The sequence below is a fragment of the Salvelinus alpinus genome, chromosome 10 (assembly GCF_045679555.1).
Source record: "Salvelinus alpinus chromosome 10, SLU_Salpinus.1, whole genome shotgun sequence".
Classification (NCBI taxonomy): Eukaryota; Metazoa; Chordata; class Actinopteri; order Salmoniformes; family Salmonidae; genus Salvelinus; species Salvelinus alpinus.
Window position 1 is genome coordinate 73,017,983 of NC_092095.1, and position 21,018 is coordinate 73,039,000.

A 21,018-nucleotide genomic window follows, 5' to 3' on the forward strand; every position below is an offset into this window, starting at 1 on the left:
CTTAATGTTAGATCCCTCACTTCCAAGGCAGTTATAGTCAATGAACTAATCACTGATCATAATCTTGATGTGATTGGCCTGACTGAAACATGGCTTAAGCCTGATGAATTGACTATGTTAAATGAGGCCTCACCTCCTGGTTACACTAGTGACCATATCCCCCGCGCATCCCGCAAAGGCGGAGGTGTTGCTAACATTTACGATAGCAAATTTCAATTTCCCCCCCAAAAAACAACGTTTTCGTCTTTTGAGCTTCTGGTCATGAAATCTAAGCAGCTACTCAATCACTTTTTATAGCTACTGTTTACAGGCCTCCTGGGCCATATACAGCGTTCCTCACGGAGCTCCCTGAAGTCCTATCGGACCTTGTAGTCATAGCAGATAATATTCAAATTTTTGGTGACTTTAATATTCACATGGAAAAGTCCACAGACCCACTCCAAAAGGCTTTCGGAGCCATCATCGACTCAGTGGGTTTTGTCCAACATGTCTCCGGACCTACTCACTGCCACAGTCATACTCTGGACCTAGTTTTGTCCCATGATATAAATGTTGTGGATCTTAATTTATGTTTTTCCTCATAATCCTGGACTATTGGACCACCATTTTATTACGTTTGCAATCGCAACAAATAATCTGCTCAGACTCCAACCAAGAATCATCAAAGGTCGTGCTATAAATTCTCAGACAACCCAAAGATTCTTTGATGCCCTTTCAGACTCCCTCTGCCTACCCAAGGACGCCAGAGGAAAAAAATCAGTTAACCACCTAACTGAGGACCTCAATTTAACCTTGCGCAATACCCTAGATGCAGTCGCACCCCTAAAAACTAAAATTATTTGTCATAAGAAACTAGCTCCCTGGTATACAGAAAATACCCGAGCTCTGAAGCAAGCTTCCAGAAAAATGTAACGGAAATGGCGCCACACCAAACTGGAAGTCTTCCGACTAGCTTGGAAAGACAGTACCGTGCAGTATCGAAGAGCCCTCACTGCTGCTCGATCATCCTATTTTTCCAACTTAATTGAGGAAAATAAGAACAATCCAACATTTATTTTTGATACTGTCGCAAAGCTAACTAAAAAGCAGCATTCCCCAAGAGAGGATGGCTTTCACTTCAGCAGTAAAAAATTAATGAACTTCTTTGAGGAAAAGATCATGATCATTAGAAAGCAAATTACGGACTCCTCTTTAAATCTGCGTATTCCTCCAAAGCTCAGTTGTCCGGAGTCTGCACAACTCTGGCAGGACCTAGGATCAAGGGAGACACTCAAGTGTTTTAGTACTATATCTATTGACACAATGATGAAAATAATCATGACCTCTAAACCTTCAAGCTTCATACTGGACCCTATTCCAACTAAACTACTGAAAGAGCTGCTTTCTGTGCTTGGCCCTGCTATGTTGAACATAATAAACGGCTCTCTATCCACTGGATGTGTACCAAACTCACTAAAAGTGGCAGTAATAAAGCCTCTCTTGAAAAAGCCAAACCTTGACCCAGAAAATATAAAAAACTATCGGCCTATATCGAATCTCCCATTCCTCTCAAAAACAATTGAAAAAGCTGTTGCGCAGCAACTCACTGCCTTCCTGAAGACAAAACAATGTATACGAAATGCTTCGGTCTGGTTTTAGACCCCATCATAGCACTGAGACTGCACTTGTGAAGGTGGTAAATTACATTTTAATGGCGTCAGACCGAGGCTCTGCATCTGTCCTCGTGCTCCTAGACCTTAGTGCTGCCTTTGATACCATCGATCACCACATTCTTTTGGAGAGATTGGAAACCCACATTGGTCTACACGGACAAGTTCTGGCCTGGTTTAGATCTTATCTGTCGGAAAGATATCAGTTTGTCTCTGTGGATGGTTTGTCCTCTGACAAATCAACTGTAAATTTCGGTGTTCCTAAAGGTTCCGTTTTAGGACTACTATTGTTTTCACTATATATTTTACCTCTTGGGGATGTCATTCGAAAACATAATATTAACTTTCACTGCTATGCGGATGACACACAGCTGTACAATTTGATGACACATGGTGAAGCCCCAAAATTGCCCTCGCTGGAAGCCTGTGTTTCAGACAATAGGAAGTGGATGTGTAACGGATGTGAAATGGCTAGCTAGTTAGCGGGTATGCGCTAGTAGCTTTTCAATCAGTTACGTCACTTGCTCTGAAACCTAGAAGTAGTGTTGCCCCTTGCTCTGCAAGGGCCGCGGGCTTTGTGGAGCGATGGGTAACGACGCTTCGTGGGTGTCAGTTGTTGATGTGTGCAGAGGGTCCCTGGTTCGCGCCCGAGGTCGGGGCGAGGGGACGGTTTAAAGTTATACTGTTACATTGATGCTGTTGACCCGGATCACTGGTTGCTGCGGAAAAGGGGGAGGTTGAAAGGGGGGTGAGTGTAACGGATGTGAAATGGCTAGCTAGTTAGCGGGTACGCGCTAGTAGCGTTTCAATCAGTTACGTCACTTGCTCTGAAACCTAGAAGTAGTGTTGCCCCTTGCTCTGCAAGGGCCGCGGCTTTTGTGGAGCGATGGGTAACGACGCTTCGTGGGTGTCAGTTGTTGATGTGTGCAGAGGGTCCCTGGTTCGCGCCCGAGGTCGGGGCAAGGGGACGTACTAAAGTTATACTGTTACAGATGGCTGCAAATGTTCAACTTTTAAACTCGGACAAAACAGAGATGCTTGTTCTAGGTCCCAAGAAACAAAGAGATCTTCTGTTGAATCTGACAATTAATGTTGATGGTTGTACAGTCGTCTCAAATAAAACTGTGAAGGACCTCGGCGTTACTCTGGACCCTGATCTCTCTTTTGACGAACATATCAAGACTGTTTCAAGGACAGCTTTTTTCCATCTACGTAACATTGCAAAAATCAGAAATGTTCTGTCCAAAAATGATGCAGAAAAATGTATCCATGCTTTTGCCACTTCTAGGTTAAACTACTGCAATGCTCTACATTCCGGCTACCCGGATAAAGCACTAATAAACTTCAGTTAGTGCTAAATACGGCTGCTAGAATCCTGACTAGAACCCAAAAAATGTATCATATTACTCCAGTGCTAGCCTCCCTACACTGGCTTCCTGTTATTAAGGCAAGGGCTGATTTCAAGGTTTTACTGCTAACCTACAAAGCATTACATGGGCTTGCTCCTACCTATCTTTCCGATTTGGTCCTGCCGTACATACCTACACGTACGCTACGGTCACAAGACGCAGGCCACCTAATTGTCCCTAGAATTTCTAAGCAAACAGCTGGAGGCAGGGCTTTCTCCTATAGGTCTCCATTTTTATGGAATGGTCTGCCTACCCATGTGAGAGATGCAGACTCGGTCTCAACCTTTAAGTCTTTATTGAAGACTCATCTCCTCAGTAGGTCCTATGATTGAGTGTAGTCTGGGCCAGGAGTGTGAAGGTGAACGGAAAGGCACTGGAGCAACGAACCGCCCTTTCTGTCTCTGCCTGGCCGGTTCCTCTCTCTCCACTGGGATTCTCTGCCTCTAACCCTATTAGAGGGGCTGAGTCACTGGCTTACTGGTGCTCTTCCATGCCGTCCCTAGGAGGGGTGCGTCACTTGAGTGGGTTGAGTCACTGACGTGGTCTTCCTGTCTGGGTTGGTGCCCCCCCCTTGGGTTGTGCTGTGGCGGAGATCTTTGTGGGCTATACTCGGCCTCGTCTCAGGATGGTAAGTTGGTGGTTGAATATATCCCTCTAGTGGTGTGGGGGCTGTGCTTTGGCAAAGTGGGTGGGGTTATATCCTGCCTGTTTGGCCCTGTCCGGGGGTATCATCGGATGGGGCAACAGTGTCTCCTGACCCCTCCTGTCTCAGCCTCCAGTATTTATGCTGCAGTAGTTCATGTGTCGGGGGGCTAGGGTCAGTCTGTTATATCTGGAGTATTTCTCCTGTCTTATCCGGTGTCCTGTGTGAATTTAAGTATGCTCTCTTTAATTCTCTCTTTCTTTCTTTCTCTCTCTCAGAGGACCTGAGCCATAGGACCATGCCTCAGGACTACCTGGCACGATGACTCCTTGCTGTCCCCAATTCACCTGGCCGTGCTGCTGCTCCAGTTTCAACTGTTCTACCTGCGCCTTTGGAACCCTGACCTGTTCACTGGATGTGCTACCTGTCCTAGACCTGCTGTTTTCAACTCTCTCTTGGTCATGTTCTGTTATAATCTCCACCCGGCGCAGCCAGAAGAGGACTGGCTACCCCTCATAGCCTGGTTCCTCTCTAGGTTTCTTCCTAGGTTTTGGCCTTTCTAGGGAGTTTTTCCTAGACACCGTGCTTCTACACCTGCATTGCGTGCTGTTTGGGGTTTTAGGCTGGGTTTCTGTACAGCACTTTGTGACATCAGCTGATGTAAGAAGGGCTTTATAAATACATTTGATTTGATCTTACATACAGGACTTCAAGTTGTAAAATAGTGAAGTACTCCTTTAATGGAGTGGTAGGCTCTATGAAAGGCATGTTTCACCCCAAAATTTTATTTTGTTCATTAGTACACTGCAATCACGTTTTCAAGAACTTTCAGTACAAAGCAAAAAGTGTGTCATGATGATGATGATAATAATGATATGAAAATGACAAATGACAATTGCCTGTAATTTGCATCATCAGACTGTTTTGCTGTGTACTGCAGTGTACCCTAATCCTGGTCCAGGGGATCCAAAGGGGTGTGCTTTTTTGTTTTTGCCCTAACACTCACACACTGGATTCAACTAAACAACTCAAGCCTTTGAATTGAATAAGGTATGAGAGTGCTAGTGCAAAAACATACATGTACACCCCTTTGGGACCAAGGTTGGGGAACACTGCTGTACTGAAAGTCCTCCATCTTCAGAACTTCACTGCTGACGTGCACATTATTGGGATTGTATACAGGGTGAAGAAACCAAGGTGGACATTTGTAATTTGATTGAACTATCCCTTAAATTACAGTTCCTTTGGAGTTATATTTAGTTAGAGGTGCATTTGCTCTCAGCATGTGTTATAAATAAACATTAATTTATTTTATAAAGAAAACGGCTTTTGTTATCTCTTAAATGTTGTTTACCTTTGCACTTTAGTTTACACCACTGAGGAGGCGGCGACGGCAGCAGTAGTAGCAACTACCGCCTTCTCGTGGCATGGGATCGGGCCATCCCAATGATCCCGGAATGCACGGAAGGTTGCACTGTGGTAGTGGGGGAACAGGAAGTTCCCGGCAGGCGTGCACCATTCTTCAGAATAAAGATAGCGCCAGAACGGAGCAGTCAAGAAGATAACCTTTGTTTGTGTCCGTTTCAATTTAATACTACAGGTATGTAATAGCGCGTTTAAACTTTACAATATCGAAAGAACATGTCATTCCATGCTAGGTAACAAATCCATTAAGGTATTATCACGTTTGGTAAAGGTTTGATGTGTAATTTCTGTGTCAAACCGAGTGAAGAACGTGGTAAACTATTTTACAAGTCACATAGCTAGAGACTTTGGGTTTGTCTGAGTGGATGTACATATTTTTCTCAAGGTAATTTCATAAAGAATCCATTTATTTGAGATTTCTTTGTTGCATGTTATTGGTTTTGTGTAAAATTGACGAGCTGGTAAAATGGCGGCGCCCGCTCGGTCTGTTACTGTAGTGTGAACGGGAAATACAATTGTTTCTTGATTGAAATAATACAATGAAGACGTGGTTGTTCAGGAAAATAGTAACAGTGCTGCCTAAAACAAACAGTGACCTTGTAATGTACTACATGGTTTTTGAGTCATTTTATGTGAATTTAGGAAATCTACTATAAAGTGCTTTTACGTTGTGTCCTTTGTGTCTGTTTTCAAATCACAATTTATTTGTCACATGCGTCGATTACACCATGTATAGACCTTAAAGTGAAATGCTTACTTACAAGGCCTTAACCAACAGTGCAGTTTTAAGAAAATACCTTAAAGTAAGAGAGAAGGATAATTAAAGAGCAGCACTAAATAACAATAGCGGGCAATATACAGGGGGTACCTGTACAGAGTCAATGTGCGGGGGGCACCGGTGTCGAGAATTATGTACTTGTAGGTAGAGTTATTAAAGAGGCTATACATAGATAAAAGTAGTAGCACCAGTGGGTGGTGGTGGGGGGGCAAATGCAAATAGTCTGGGTAGCCATTTGATTAGCTGTTCAGGAGTCTTCCTTGCACCACACAGTCAGGTCTCTGACCTCTTCCCTATAAGCTTTCTCATCATTGTCGGTGATCAGTCCCACCACTGTTGTGTCATCAGCAAACTTAATGGTGGTATTGGAGTCGTGCCTGGCCGTACAGTCATGAGTGAACAGGGAGTACAGGAGGGGACTGGATTCACACCCCGGAGGGGCCCCCGCGTTGAGGATCAGTATGGTGAATGTGTTGTTACCTACCCTTGCCACTTGGGGGCGGCCTGTCAGGAAGTCCAGGGTCCATTTGCAGAGGGAGGTGTTTAGTCCCAGGGTCCTTAGCTTAGTGATGCGCTTTGAGGGCACTATGGTGTTGAACGCTGAGCTGTAGTCAATGAATAGCATTCTCACGTAGGTGTTCCTTTTGTCCAGGTGAGAAAGGGCAGTGTGGAGTGGAATAAAGATTGCATCATCTGTGGATCTTTTGGTGCAGTATGCAAATTGGAGTGGGTCTAGGGTTTCTGGGATAATATTTTATTGTGAGCCACGACCAGCCTTTCGAAGCATTTCACTGCTCCTGTTTGTGACTGCTACGGGTCGGTAGTCATTTAGGCAGGTTACCTTAGTGTTCTTGGGCACAGGGACTATAGTGGTCTGCTTGAAACATGTTGGTATTACAGACTCAGACAGGGAGAGGTTGAAAATGTCAGTCAAGACACTTGCCAGTTGGTCAGCGCATGCTTGGAGTACACGTCCTGGTAATCCGTCTGGCCCAGCGGCCTTGTGAATGTTGACCTGTTTAAAGGTCTTACTCACATCGGCTGCGGAGAGCATGATCCCACAGTCGTCTGGAACAGCTGATGCTCTCATGCATGTTTCAGTGTTCCTTGCCTCAAAGCGAGCATTAGCTCGTCTGGTAGGCTCGTGTCACTGGGCAGCTCTCGGCTGTGCTTCCCTTTGTAGTCTGTAATAGTTTGCAAACCCTGCCACATCCGACGAGCGTTGGAGCCGGTGTAGTACGATTCGATCTTTGTCCTGATGTTAGTCCTGTATTTGTTGTCAATGCTGAGCTACCTGATCTACTGAAATGAGATCAGTGCTTGATTTGGACAGGAGCTCACCGGAGCAGAGTACTTGCATTTCTACTGCTTGAGATCATGTTCCTCTTATAGAATATTTGCTCAATAAATATATACATTACCGGCACCCGAAATGAGCACAGGCACCTATTTCAGTCCAAGTCAAGCACTGAATTAGATAATTGAACAAGAAATATAATATATTTTTAGGCAATAAAGTGCCTGAACTGTCAAGACTAACTCCTGTGTCTTTTTTTGCTGTATTACTACAGGCCGACTCAGATTAAGTCTGAGGCCGTTAACATCAACAGTGGGGACAAACCCAGCCTGCCACTCTCCTTCCACACTGAGTAGAAACCTACAGTCACTGGGTCCTGATTGTGAGAGTGGAGCCCAGTTTTCACTGCAGGATCCAGAGATGGCATCAGTGAAGCTGGAAGACTGCAGTCAAACACTGGAGCTGAATGTCAACATGAAAGATGAAGAAGAGGAGGAGAAGATTGGGACATCTGTTAATCATGGTAAGAGCAGGTTCTATCTAACTAAGTGTGTTATTCGTTCCAACTTCCCACTGTGCATGAAAAGTTGTGTAGAACTGTTTCATGATGAACTGTTTCAATGAGAAAGTAGATGTTATTTCATGCTACTGAGGCTTGTATGGTTTGACACCAGTATTGTCAGCATGTGTTTTATTCACTGGGCTATCTGGAGTGCTCAGGGCCAGTTGAACAAGTTCTCATTTACAACTGCGACCTGGCCAAGATAAAGCAAAGCAGTGCTACACAAACAACAACACAGTTACACATGGGATAAACAAACGTACAGTCAATAACACAATAGAAAAATCTATATGCAGTGTGTGGAAATGAGCTAAGGCAATAAATAGGCCGTAGTGGCGAAGTAATTACAATTTAGCAATTAAACACTGGAGTGATAGATGTGCAGAAGATGAATGTGCAAGTAGAGATACTGGGGTGCAAAGGAGCAAAAAAATGAATAACCGTTTGTGGATGATGTACATGGATGGTGAGCTGCTCTGACAGCTGATGCTTAAAGTTAGTGAGGGAGATATGTCTCCAGCTTCAGTGATTTTTGCAATTCGTTCCAGTCATTGGCTGCCTTTCCTTCCAGTTCTCTTCTGCCAAAGGAGGAATTGGCTTTGGTGGTGACCAGTGAAATGTACCTGCTGGAGCGTGTGCTATGTGTGGGTGCTGCTATGGTGACCAGTGAGCTGAGAAGGCGGGGCTTTACCTAGCAAAGACTTATAGATGACCTGGAGCCGGTGGGTTTGGCGACGAATATGAAGCGATGGCCAGCCAACGAGAGCATACAGGTCGCAGTGGTGGGTAGTATATGGGGCTTTGGTGACAAAATGGATGGCACTGTGATAGACTGCGTCCAATTTGTTGAGTAGAGTGTTGGAGGCTATTTTGTAAATGACATCGCCGAAGTCAAGGATCAATAGGATAGTCCGTTTTACGAGGGTATGTTTGGCAGCATGAGTGAAGGATGCTTTGTTGTGAAATAGGAAGCCGATTCTAGATTTAATTTTGGATTGGAGATGTTTAATGTGAGTCTGGAAGGAGAGTTTACAGTCTAACCAGACACCTAGGTATTTGTATTTGTCCACATATTCTAAGTCAGAACCGTCAGCGATCGGTTGAAGAGAATGCATTTAGTTTTACTTGCATTTAAGAGCAGTTGGAGGCCACGGAAGTAGAGTTGTATGGCATTGAAGCTCGTCTGGAGGTTAGTTAACACAGTGTCCAAAGAAGGGCCAGAGGTATACAGAATGGTGTTGTCTGCATAGAGGTGGATCAGAGAATCACCAGCAGCAAGAGCGACATCATTGATTTATACAGAGAAAAGAGTCGTCCCGAGAATTGAACCCTGTGGCACCCCCCTCAGCGTGGCTGAGGTGCACACATGACCAGCTTGGAAACCAGATTGCATAGTGGAGAAGGTACGGTGGCATTCGAAATGGTCGGTGATCTGTTTGTTAACTTGGCTTTCGAAGACCTTAGAAAGGCAGGGTAGGATAGATATAGGTCTGTAATAGTTTGGGTCTAGAGTGTCTCCCCCTTTGAAGAGGGGGATGACTGCGGCAGCTTTCCAATCTTTGGGGATCTCAGACGATATGAAAGAGGTTGAACAGGCTAGTAATAGAGGTTGCAACAATTGCGGTGGATCATTTTAGAAAGGGATGGTCTAGATTGTCTAGCCCAGCTGAATTGTAGGGGTCCAGAGTTTGCCGCTCTTTCAGAACATCAGCTATCTGAATTTGCGTGAAGGAGAAATGGGGGAGGCTTGGGAAAGTTGCTGTGTGGGGTGCAGGGCTGTTGGTAGTGGTTGCCAAGTGGTAGCAGATTTAAAGAAGTGAAGTAGACAAACTGCTAGTGTTTTTAAAAGTTCTATGAGTGAGGGAAAAGCAGCCAACAAGTGCTCAGCATATGTGGGAACTCCTTCAAGACTGTTTTATTCCCCTTTTGTGTTGTTCAGCCTACTGACATGAATACATACACTACCGTTCAAAAGTTTGGGGTCACTTAGAAATGTCCTTGTTTTGAAAGAAAAGCACTTTTCTGTAATATAAAATATAAAATTTATCAGAAAAACAGTGTAGACATTGTTAATGTTGCAAATGACTATTGAGGCTGGAAACTGCTTATTTTTTTATATTGAATATCTACATAGGTGTACCGAGGCCCATAATCAGCAACCATCACTCCTGTGTTCCAATGTAATGTTGTGTTAGCTAATCCAAGTGTATCATTTTAAAAAATGGTTTTGTAATGATCATGGGTAATGGGCCTATGTAGATATTCCATAAAAAAAATCAGCCGTTTCCAGCCACGATAGTCATTTACAACATTAACAATGTCTACACTATTTCTGATCAATTTGATATTTTATTTTACAAAAAAATGTTTTTCTTTCAAAACAAGGACATTTATAAGTGACCTTTTTTTAAATGTAGTGTATGTCACCCGGTACAGCCAGAAGAGGACCTGGTTCCTCTCTAAGTTTATTCCTAGGTTCCTGCTTTCTAGGAAGTTTGTCATAACCACTGTGCTTCTACATCTACATCTGCATTGCTTGCTCTTTTATGGTTTTAGGCTGGATTTCTGTAAAGCACTTTGACAACTGCTGATGTAAAAAGGGCTTCATAAAATACATTTGATTGATATGTACAGTACCAGTCAAAAGTTTGGACACACATACTCATTCAAGGGTTTTTCTTTCTGCATTGTAGAATAATAGTGAAGACATCAAAACTATGAAACAACATATATGGAATTGTGTAGTAACCAAAAAAGTGTTTAACAAATCAATATATTTGAGATTCTTCAAAGTAGCCACCCTTTGCCTTGACAGCTTTGCAAACTCTTGGCATTCTCTAAACCAGCTTCATACGGTAGTCACCCAGAATGCATTTCAACTAACAGGAGTGCCTTCGTAAAAGTTAATTTGGGAAATATCTTTCCTTAATGCGTTTGAGCCAATCAGTTATGTTGTGACAAGGTAGGGGTGGTATACAGAAGAGAGCCTTATTTGTTAAAAAAAACAAGTTCATATTATGGCAAGAACAGCTCAAATAAGCAAAGAGAAACAACATTCCATCATTACTTTAAGACCTGAAGCTCAGTCAATGGAACATTTCAAGAACTTTGACAGTTTCTTCAAGTGCAGTCGCAAAACCATCAAGCGCTATGATGAAACTGGCTTTCGTGAGGATCGCCACAGGAATGGAAGACCCAGAGTTACCTCTGCTGCAGGGGATAAGTTCATTAGAGTTACCAGCCTCAGAAATTGCAGCCCTAATAAATGCTTCAGAGTTCAAGTAACAGACGCATCAACTGTTCAGAGGAGACTGTGTGACTCGGGCCTTCATGGTCGGATTGATGCAAAGAAACCACTACTAAAACACACCAATAAGAAGAGACTTGCTTGGGCTAAGAAACACGAGCAATGGACATTAGACCTGTGGAAATCTGTCCTGTGGTCTGATGAGTCCAAATTTCAGATTTTTGCTTTTAACCGCCGTGTCTTTGTGAGATGCAGAGTAGGTGACCGGATGATCTCCGCATGTGTATTTCCTACCGTGAAGCATGGAGGAGGTGTGACTTTGTGGGGATGCTTTGCTGGTGACACTGTCTGATTTACTTAGAAATCAAGGCACATGTAACCAGCATGGCTACCACAACATTCTGCCACGATACGCCATTCCAGCTGGTTTGGGCTTAGTGGGACTCATTTGTTTTTCAACAAGACGACCCAACACACCTCCAGGCTGTGTAAGGGCTATTTGACCAAAAAGGAGAGTGATGGAGTGCTGTATCAGATGACCTGGCCTCCACAATCACCAGACCGTAACCCAATTGAGATGGTTTAGGATGAGTTGGATTGCAGAGTGAAGGAAAAGCAGCCAACAATTGCTCAGCATATGTGTGAACTTCAAGACTGTTGGAAAGGCATTCCTGGTGAAGCTGGTTGATAGAGTGCCAAGACTGTGCCAAGCTGTCAAGGCAAGGGGTGAATACTTTGAACAATCTAAAATACAAGCTATTTTGATTTAACACTTTTTGGGGGTGGGGTTACTACATGATTCCATATGTGTAATACCATAGTTTTGATGTTTCACTATTATTATTCAATGTAGAAAATAGTAAAAATGAAGAAAAACCCTTGAATGAGTAGGTGTGTCAACTTCTGACTGGTACTGTATATTACACCAACTGACTGGTTCTTCTGATGTTCACACAGGAGATGATGTTGAGACATTCTCTACATCCAGAGAGCAACAGCAGGAAGATCACAGAGCTAAGAGGTCTCACCACTGCCCACATTGTGAGGAGATTTTCCCAGTTATATCAAAGCTAAAAAAACACCAAAAAATACATACAGGAGAGACTCTGTATTCCTGCACTGACTGTGGGAAGAGATTCACAACACCAGCTCCGCTAAAAGTTCATCAGAGAACACACAAAGGAGAGAAGCCTTACTCCTGCTCTGACTGTGGAAAGAGTTTCTCTCAACTGCGTCACCTAAAACAACATGAACGTATACACAGAGGAGAGAAGCCTTACTTTTGCTCTGACTGTGGAAAATGCTTCATAACATCAATTGTTCTAAAAGTTCACCGGAGAACACACACTGGAGAAAGGCCTTACTTCTGCTCTGACTGTGGAAAAGGCTTCACAACATCATCTGAGCTAAAAGTTCACCAGAGAACACACACAGGAGAGAAGCCTTACTCTTGCTCTGACTGTGGAAAAGGCTTCACAACATCATCTGAGCTAAAAGTTCATCAGAGAACACACACAGGAGAGAAGCCTTACTCCTGCTCTGACTGTGGAAAATGCTTCACAGCATCAGGTCAGCTAAAAGTTCATCAGAGAACACACACAGGAGAGAAGCCTTACTCCTGCTCTGACTGTGGAAAGAGTTTCTCTCAACTGCATCACCTAAAACAACATGAACGTATACACACAGGAGAGAAGCCTTACTCCTGCTCTGACTGTGGGGCGAATTTCTCTCAACTGGTCCACTTAAAAAGTCACCAAGCTATACATAAAGGAGAGAAGCCTTACTCCTGCTCTGACTGTAGGAAGAGCTTCTCTCAACTGGGCTACTTAAAACGTCACCAAGGTATACATAAAGGAGAGAAGCCTTACTCCTGCTCTGACTGTAGAAAGAGTTTCTCCCTCTCGAGCTACCTAAAACAACATGAACGTATACACAGAGGAGAGAAGCCTTACTTTTGCTCTGACTGTGGAAAATGCTTCATAACATCAACTGTTCTAAAAGTTCACCGGAGAACACACACAGGAGAGAAGCCTTACTCCTGCTCTGACTGTAGGGCGAGTTTCTCTCAATCGAGCCACCTAAAACAACATGAACGTATACACACAGGAGAGAAGCCTTACTCCTGCTCTGACTGTGGAAAATGCTTCACACAATCATCTGAGCTAAAAGTTCACCAGAGAACACACACAGGAGAGAAGCCTTACTCCTGCTCTGACTGTAGGGCGAGTTTCTCTCAATCGAGCCACCTTAAACAACATGAACGTATACACACAGGAGAGAAGCCTTACTCCTGCTCTGACTGTGGAAAATGCTTCACACAATCATCTGAGCTAAAAGTTCACCAGAGAACACACACAGGAGAGAAGCCTTACTTCTGCTCTGACTGTGGGGCGAGTTTCTCTCAATCGGGCCACCTAAAACAACATGAACGTATACATACAGGAGAGAAGCCTTACTCTTGCTCTGACTGTAGGAAGAGTTTCTCTCAAATGGGCCAGTTAAAAAGACACCAAGGTATACATAATGGACAGTAGCCTTACTCCTGCTCTGACTGTGGAAAATGTTTTAAATCATCAACTGACCTAAACGGTCATCGGTCATTCGTTACCTCTTTCATGCCCTGCCTCCAGTCCACTTACCGATATCTGAACAAGAGAGCCTCATCAAAATTGCAACAAGCGGTTCTGTGAAAATTGAATTTAATCAGAAGCTACTGACAGATTTCTGGATTGGGCTGCGCTCAGAGTATCCTGCCTTGTCAAATCGCGCTGTTAAGACACTGATGCCCTTTGCAACCACGTACCTATGTGAGAGTGGATTCGTGGCCCTCACTAGTATACAAACTAAATACAGGCACAGACTGTGTGTGGAAAAGGATTTAAGACCGACTCTCTCCAATACAATCCAACATTGCAGAGTTATGTGCATCCTTTCAAGCACACCCTTCTCATTAAGTTATTCACAATTTTCAATGAGCAAGTAAGGTTTTATATGTAAGATGGCTAAATAAAGAGCAAAATTGATTATTGTTATTTGTGCCCTTGTCCTATAAGAGCTCTTTGTCACAACCAGGCTTGTGGGAAGTGACAAACTCATGCCTGTGTGACAGGCTAACAATATTTGAGAGTGCGCAGACCCTGGTGCTAGAGGGGGTACGCAGCTGGAGGTTGAATGTTTGAAGGGTTACGGGACTATAAACATTTTAGGAACCGCTGGTCTAGATAATCCCAGTTCCTGCTGTGTCATGCTGATGGGAAGACTAGGGTATGGAGAACCATGAGTGCATGCACCCATGCCGTGTGTCAGCATTGCAGGGTGGTGGTGATGGTGTAGGGTGTGTTTTCATGGCACATATTGGGCCCCTTGATAAAAGTGGAGCAACGTTTTAATGCCACAGGATGTCTAAACATCATTGCCAATCAGGTGCATCCCTTTATGGCAGCAATGTATCCAGCTGCAAATGTATGTTTTCGGCAGGATTATGCCACAAGGCTTGTCCAGGAATGGTTCCATGGGAACCATGACAGGGAATTCAGCTTACTGCAGTGGCCTGCCGAGTCACCAGATCTCAATCCAATTGTGCATCTGTGGGAGGAGATGGAAGGAGCTATTCAGAGTAGAGATCCACTCCCAGCCAACTTGACACAGTTGTAGGAAGCATTGGAGTCAACATGGGCCAGCATCCCTGTGGAACACACTCAATATTAGGAAACTGTTTCTCATGTTTTGTACACTCCGTGTATATCAGATAAAGATAGTGTGATGATCTGTTGTTAGGCATTAGTTTGGGTGGATTATTTTATATTACTAAACAAGCTATGAATCAACTACTTGTGTTTATTGATCTGGTGGCAGGCAGCCTAACGGTTAAGAATGTTGGGCCAGTAACAAAGGTTGCTGGTTTTAATCCTGAGCTAACTAGGTGAAAAATCTGTCATTGTGCCCTTGAGCAAGGCAATTAACCCTTATTTGTCCTGTAAGTCTCTCTGGATAAGAACATCTGCTAAGTTACAAGAATGTAATGAAAATAATGTTTGTACATGAATTTGTGCTGGGAAACCACTTTTTTCTCATGTGTATAATTAAATGAAATAAACTGTTTGAAGTGAAATACTGTATATATAATACACAACATTACCACTTTGTTTACCCTGGTCAGAGGTACAGGACCATAGTAAACTAGACTATGTAGCTGCTGTTGTTAGTAGTCTACAGTTTCCATGCAATACAGCATGTCAGATCACTAATGATTAGGTGTACAGGCTGCTACATTTCTGCTTTTGTCTGTCGGCAGTGATGTGTTATCAGGCTGAATAACTACCGGAGGGAAGTGGAGAGCGCGCCTTGAGCTTTGTGGGTTGTGCCCGGCCCGCCCAACATGGTCAAAAGAGGCAAAGAACCTGCAGCAGCACTCTGATGTGAAGAACAGCCCATACAAAAATGTAGGATTGTAGTACAATGAAGAGAAAAAAGTAGCATGGTATTTTCTTGGGATGGTAGTGACCAAAAACAATATGTTTTCATTGTACTAGAGGCCTAGGAACATAGAAGAAACTGCCAGATGTGTCATAATAGCCCGGAACTAAAGCCGCACTGGGAGACACATTTGAAATGGAATGCATTGAATATATGCAGCAGGGTGAAACAATCACAGTAAAACATTATTTAAATGTATTGTCGCAAGGGCTGTGGTCTCCATTCATGTAATACATTAAATATATTCAGCAGATGGTATTGGGGAGCTATTTCATAGGGTTTTCACAGGTACATTATTTACCCATTTCAATCTTATACCAACCAACCCTATGGTTGGTGTGACTGTTATGGTCAGAGCAGACCATCTGATATGCCCTTAAATATTGTAATATGCAACCTGGAATTAAAATGTAAGAGGACCAGTGCTTCTACAGTGAAACACATCTCACATCTGTGCTGTTTGAGAGAGATGTTGTTAGACTACATTGTATCATTGTTTCCTCTTCTGAGGGCACTGGTGGGGAACAACATTTCAATTCACAGAGACAATGAGTCCTTCAAGTTTAGCACTATATCCACACGTTTTAATTATCTGTTTGATGATGAAGGGGGAGATTGAATTAAGCAATGAGGCCCGAGGAGGTGTGGTTTATGGCCGATATACTATGGCTAAGGGCTGTTCTTACGCACGACGCAAAGCTTATATTGGCCATATATCACAAACCCCCGTTGTGCGTTATTGCCATTATGAACTGGTTACCAACGTAATTAGATCAGTAGAAGTAAATGTTTTGTCATACCCAACCAATCAGCATGCAGGCCTTGAACCACCCAGTTTATAATTTGCAATGTGGGTTGACAACTAGGTTTGGCCTCCAGTCAATTTGTTGCTGTGTTAGTAGCTAGTCTGCGGGCCAGAACATAATTAGCCTATTAACAAATAGCCTATAGCTGCCCAATTCATAGTCCTACACAGTGTAGGCTACAATGCACATTTAACAGATGGTTAGTGGGATAAGCAATTCAATGATCATAACATAATGTTGATCTGATTACAGTGATATAATCACCAATATCTATATTAATAGTCCTACCTGTTCTATTACAATATATTCATCGTATTTCTCCAATGCTAAACCAGTGTGTCTTGTTTGCATCGACACTGTCGCTGTTTGCAAAGAGTTCAATCTGAGATGTCATTATGAATCTAAGCATGGTCCTTTCAGAAGTAGATGTTCCACCCCAGACATGAAGCTGAAGTCTGATGCAGAAAGGAAGGTGGGCCTATGGAGTGAACACCCTATGTGCTTTACAGTGGCGATTTTAGCATGTACATATTTTATTGTTATTTAACCTTAATTTAACTAGGCGGTTCTTATGACTTACACAAATCCACAAGGAGTCAGTAGAAACCATTTTTGTTTTTAGCAAGTCAGCCATATCAGCTATGTTTTTTGAAAGGCATTAAATATGGCTGAATTAACTGTTTCGCTACCCGACTAAGCTCTGGTGGCTGATAGCCAGGTGTAGCAGTGGTAAGGATTCACTCCATGGTGTTGAAAGGAAAGCTCAAGGTTTATGCTGGACTAACTGACATTCTGTTACAAATGGTTTACTATTCTGTATTTAGACTGTCTGCTAATTCAGGTCTAAGTAGGGGTTCAATCTATTCCTTTTGACAATGTAGAACGACTGAAACCATTGTAAGACATACTTTTTGTTGGCCTTTAACGCGTCAGCATACTTCCCAGCCGAAACAGTACACTTATTGGCTGATTTGCATATTCAAGCCTGTCTCAAAATACAACACCCCTTTAATTAAGACATAAGATTTTTAACTGACTGGCGTTTCAAAGACAGCTTGAAACGTTTTGTTCTCTTGTTTGAAGCAATAATTCCCCATTGCTGACGTGTACTCATGTATAAATGGGCTGATCTCAACAGCGTATTCACAAGCTGGTGATTGAAAGACGCTCGTGGGTTACTCCAGCCAATAGAATTCTACTCGGTTCGTTATTCATTATTTACAATCATTATTCACATTCATTATTTACAATACATTTCTACTGTTTTCCACAAGAGCTTCAAAATAAAGATAATAAACAAGGAAAAGCACACCTGTTGATCACAGGAAGTAACCTAACAGGAGTTCATCATTAAGGCATCTAGGACTCTCTGTTCATCACAGGAAGCAACCTAACAGGAGTTCATCATTAAGCCCTCTAGGACTCTCTGTTGATCACAGGAAGTAACCTAACAGGAGTTCATCATTAAGGCCTCTAGGACTCTCTGTTCATCACAGGAAGCAACCTAACAGGAGTTCATCATTAAGCCCTCTAGGACTCTCTGTTGATCACAGGAAGTAACCTAACAGGAGTTCATCATTAAGACCATCCTGATCTCACGGATACATGTAGCTTAACAGAATGTAAGCTCAAGAGATAAGGACGGCTCGTACGAGACTCATGGATATAATATGTCTCTGTAAGTCATGGATATAATATGTCTCTCTCTCTAAGTCATGGATATAATATGTCTCTCTCTGTAAGTCATGGATATAATATGTCTCTCTCTAAGTCATGGATATAATATGTCTCTCTGTAAGTCATGGATATAATATGTCTCTCTGTAAGTCATGGATATAATATGTCTCTGTTTGTAAGTCATGGATATAATATGTCTCTCTAAGTCATGGATATAATATGTCTCTCTGTAAGTCATGGATATAATATGTCTCTGTTTGTAAGTCATGGATATAATATGTCTCTCTAAGTCATGGATATAATATGTCTCTCTGTAAGTCATGGATATAATATGTCTCTGTAAGTCATGGATATAATATGTCTCTCTAAGTCATGGATATAATATGTCTCTCTGTAAGTCATGGATATAATATGTCTCTCTGTAAGTCATGGATATAATATGTCTCTCTGTAAGTCATGGATATAATATGTCTCTCTGTAAGTCATGGATATAATATGTCTCTCTCTGTAAGTCATGGATATAACATTATATACATTTGATTTAAACCCTAGGGGCTGTCTCGACATATTGTATTCTTTATGGGGTGTTTGACTTTTTAGCCCCCACATCCTCTGGGGGGTGAGCTAAATTAGGATTTGAAAGGCATATGTGTTAATGAATCGTAAGTGTCCATTTTAAAAGACGCCGACACACTTTTTGATGGGAGGTAGGCAGATATCTGTACATACCGTTTGCATGATAGTGCAAACCTTGGTTTCAAACGACCCCTCCAGAGAGAGAGAGAGAGAGCCTTGAGCGCAGATGCCTGGGCATTGTTGAACACACAACCCTCCCCTTTTTGTTTTTGAAACACACACACATACACGCCAGCACACGCACGCACACACACACACGCGCGCACATGGCTTTTCCGTAACTCTTTTTCTCCAGGACAGACCGGGGTGAGAGAGAAAACGAGAGCTTCCCGTTCATTAAGGGGTGAGATACTGCTTTTAAAACCATTTATTTAATTCAAAATGTTAAGTACATACAGTTTATAGCATGTTATAATGAACCAATTTTACGGCGCAATATTGAAACATGCACGCATGTTTTGTTTATAAACATTGGTGTACAACCGGTATACGTCATTACCAGACAGTACTACACTTTTAATAAGCTTTAAATGTTTATAACTATCTGTTGTAGGAAAGATTGTATAGGTATAAAATAAGATAATTTTTTTTTTTAAAGACATTGCATTTCTCCGCGACAGACCAGTGCGAGAGACAAAACGAGAGCTTCCCGTTCATTAAGGGGTGAGATACTGCTTTTAAAACCATTTTATTTTATTCAAAATATCAAGTCCATACATTTTTAAGCAGTTCATAATTAATTACACCTTTTTACTATGCCTTTCTTACAGATAAAGGGCCTGGTTAGCCCTGACCATTATCCGTATCCAATTCACCATCGCCATGCCTGGCTCTCTTGCACGCACCATCAAAGCTCCGTAAGTTTTCACTCCATGGGTAGATAATCCGTCGGGCATGTAGATCCTGGGTATGTCTCAAGGATAGACGCGGCCAGCGCCGTAATTGTTCACGCTTTTGGGAAAGAATGTCCAGCTTATTCAGGTTATGAATATGGGATAATCAATCCATTTAAAGCTAAACACTGGCATAAAAAAGTTGACATCCATGCATGCTTTGGAAGATACATGAGAACTGACAGACTTTGTCGCATTAGCACTATCATATTGTTCATAGGCTAAAATTGTCACTTTGGCGTCAGGGCTATAGGCCATTGAAGCGATTCTTAGGGCCTTCAGATCATTGCGTCCGCAGACCTGTTCTTCCAGCGCATATCCGGGCACAGTTGTACCACTCAGGGCCTGTTCAATTTTACAGAGCGCTAGCCTAATCTTAAGCCATTCTCTCATCCGCAGAGCAGGAGAAAAACTCCCAGGTTTTGCCTGATAAAGGGGTTTGGGGCCACTGTCTGTGAATATCTTAACCGTAGAATCCTCCGGTTGGAATATGTAAGACATATGTCCCTCACTCGTACCCAAAACTCCTTTAAAACCTTCTGGGGCTTCACACAGAACTTCCTCGAGTCTTTTGTCACTGGGTTCATGACAAGAGACGCATAGCATCCCGAGAATTGGCCTAGGAGACATATTTGTTTCATGTTCAGGGGTTTATTTAAAAGAATCTTGTTTAGTGTTCTGCATGTCTTGTTCTGGGCTTTATTTATAAGGCGTCTGCCAACCCCAATACCCCAGGACATTTGTGTTTCATAGACAACAACCCTAAGGGCAATAAAATAGGGGGGGGCCATACTCTTTGAAATGTTCATCCCCCACCCAGTTCAAAGAGGTCCCTAGACATCAATCATCATGACAACTTCAAAGACATTATATACATATTTTCGCACTCGCTCTAAGGCGTGAGAACAGGAACAGGATGCCCAAAAATGGGCATAACCACATGGTCACTTTCCCGCCAGGATGTCCTGACCGGATGCCCAAATATGGGCATGCACACGTCATCATGACATAGGGTCATAAATCGAACGTTTGACGTGTGCCGTCTACTTTATTCTCTCTCAGGTTCTAGCTATAAATTATCTTCATAAATTAGACCTCCATAAATTATGACCCAGTCTATTGCTGTGTTGAATTCTGACATTACACATCACTGAAGAACTTCCAACTGCACAAATGTAGTTACAAAAGTTCAATCAGTAAGGCTGGTCTGAATGGATCGTCACTTCATTCATCTAGTAAACTCTATGGTGCAGTTCCGTGGACACAGATTAAGGCTAATCCTAGAATAAATTGCACTTTTAAACTCAGACACGGTTTAAAATAGTCTCAGACTTGTCCTAGTCTGGATTTTTAAAGTCTGATTTCCAGAAGGATGATTAGAGTTAATCTAAACTCAGCAGAAAAAGAAACATCCCTTTTTCAGGACCCTGTCTTTCAAAGATCATTCCTAAAAATCCAAATAACTTCACAGGTCTTCATTGTAAAGGGTTTAAACACTGTTTCCCATGTTTGTTCAATGA

The 21,018-nt window shown here is 42.6% G+C and overlaps 2 protein-coding genes across 4 annotated transcripts in view; one reads left to right on the forward strand and one right to left on the reverse strand.

Moving 5' to 3' along the window:
* Positions 1–21,018, reverse strand: part of LOC139533031 (zinc finger protein ZFP2-like) — a 530,089-nt gene that overhangs the window by 210,117 nt on the left and 298,954 nt on the right. The gene's annotated exons all lie outside the window — the stretch shown is intronic.
* Positions 5,055–21,018, forward strand: part of LOC139533041 (zinc finger protein 271-like) — a 222,385-nt gene continuing 206,421 nt past the window's right edge. The window contains exons 1-3 of one of the 3 annotated variants that reach the window (XM_071331235.1): positions 5,055–5,301; positions 7,476–7,724; positions 11,968–15,121. In XM_071331235.1, the coding sequence (XP_071187336.1) occupies positions 5,148–5,301; positions 7,476–7,724; positions 11,968–13,544 (1,980 nt within the window). In that variant the 5' untranslated portion in view covers positions 5,055–5,147 and the 3' untranslated portion in view covers positions 13,545–15,121. Of the gene's footprint in view, positions 5,302–7,475; positions 7,725–11,967; positions 15,122–21,018 lie in introns of those variants that run through there. The other 2 variants (XM_071331236.1, XM_071331233.1) reach the window with 2 other exon arrangements.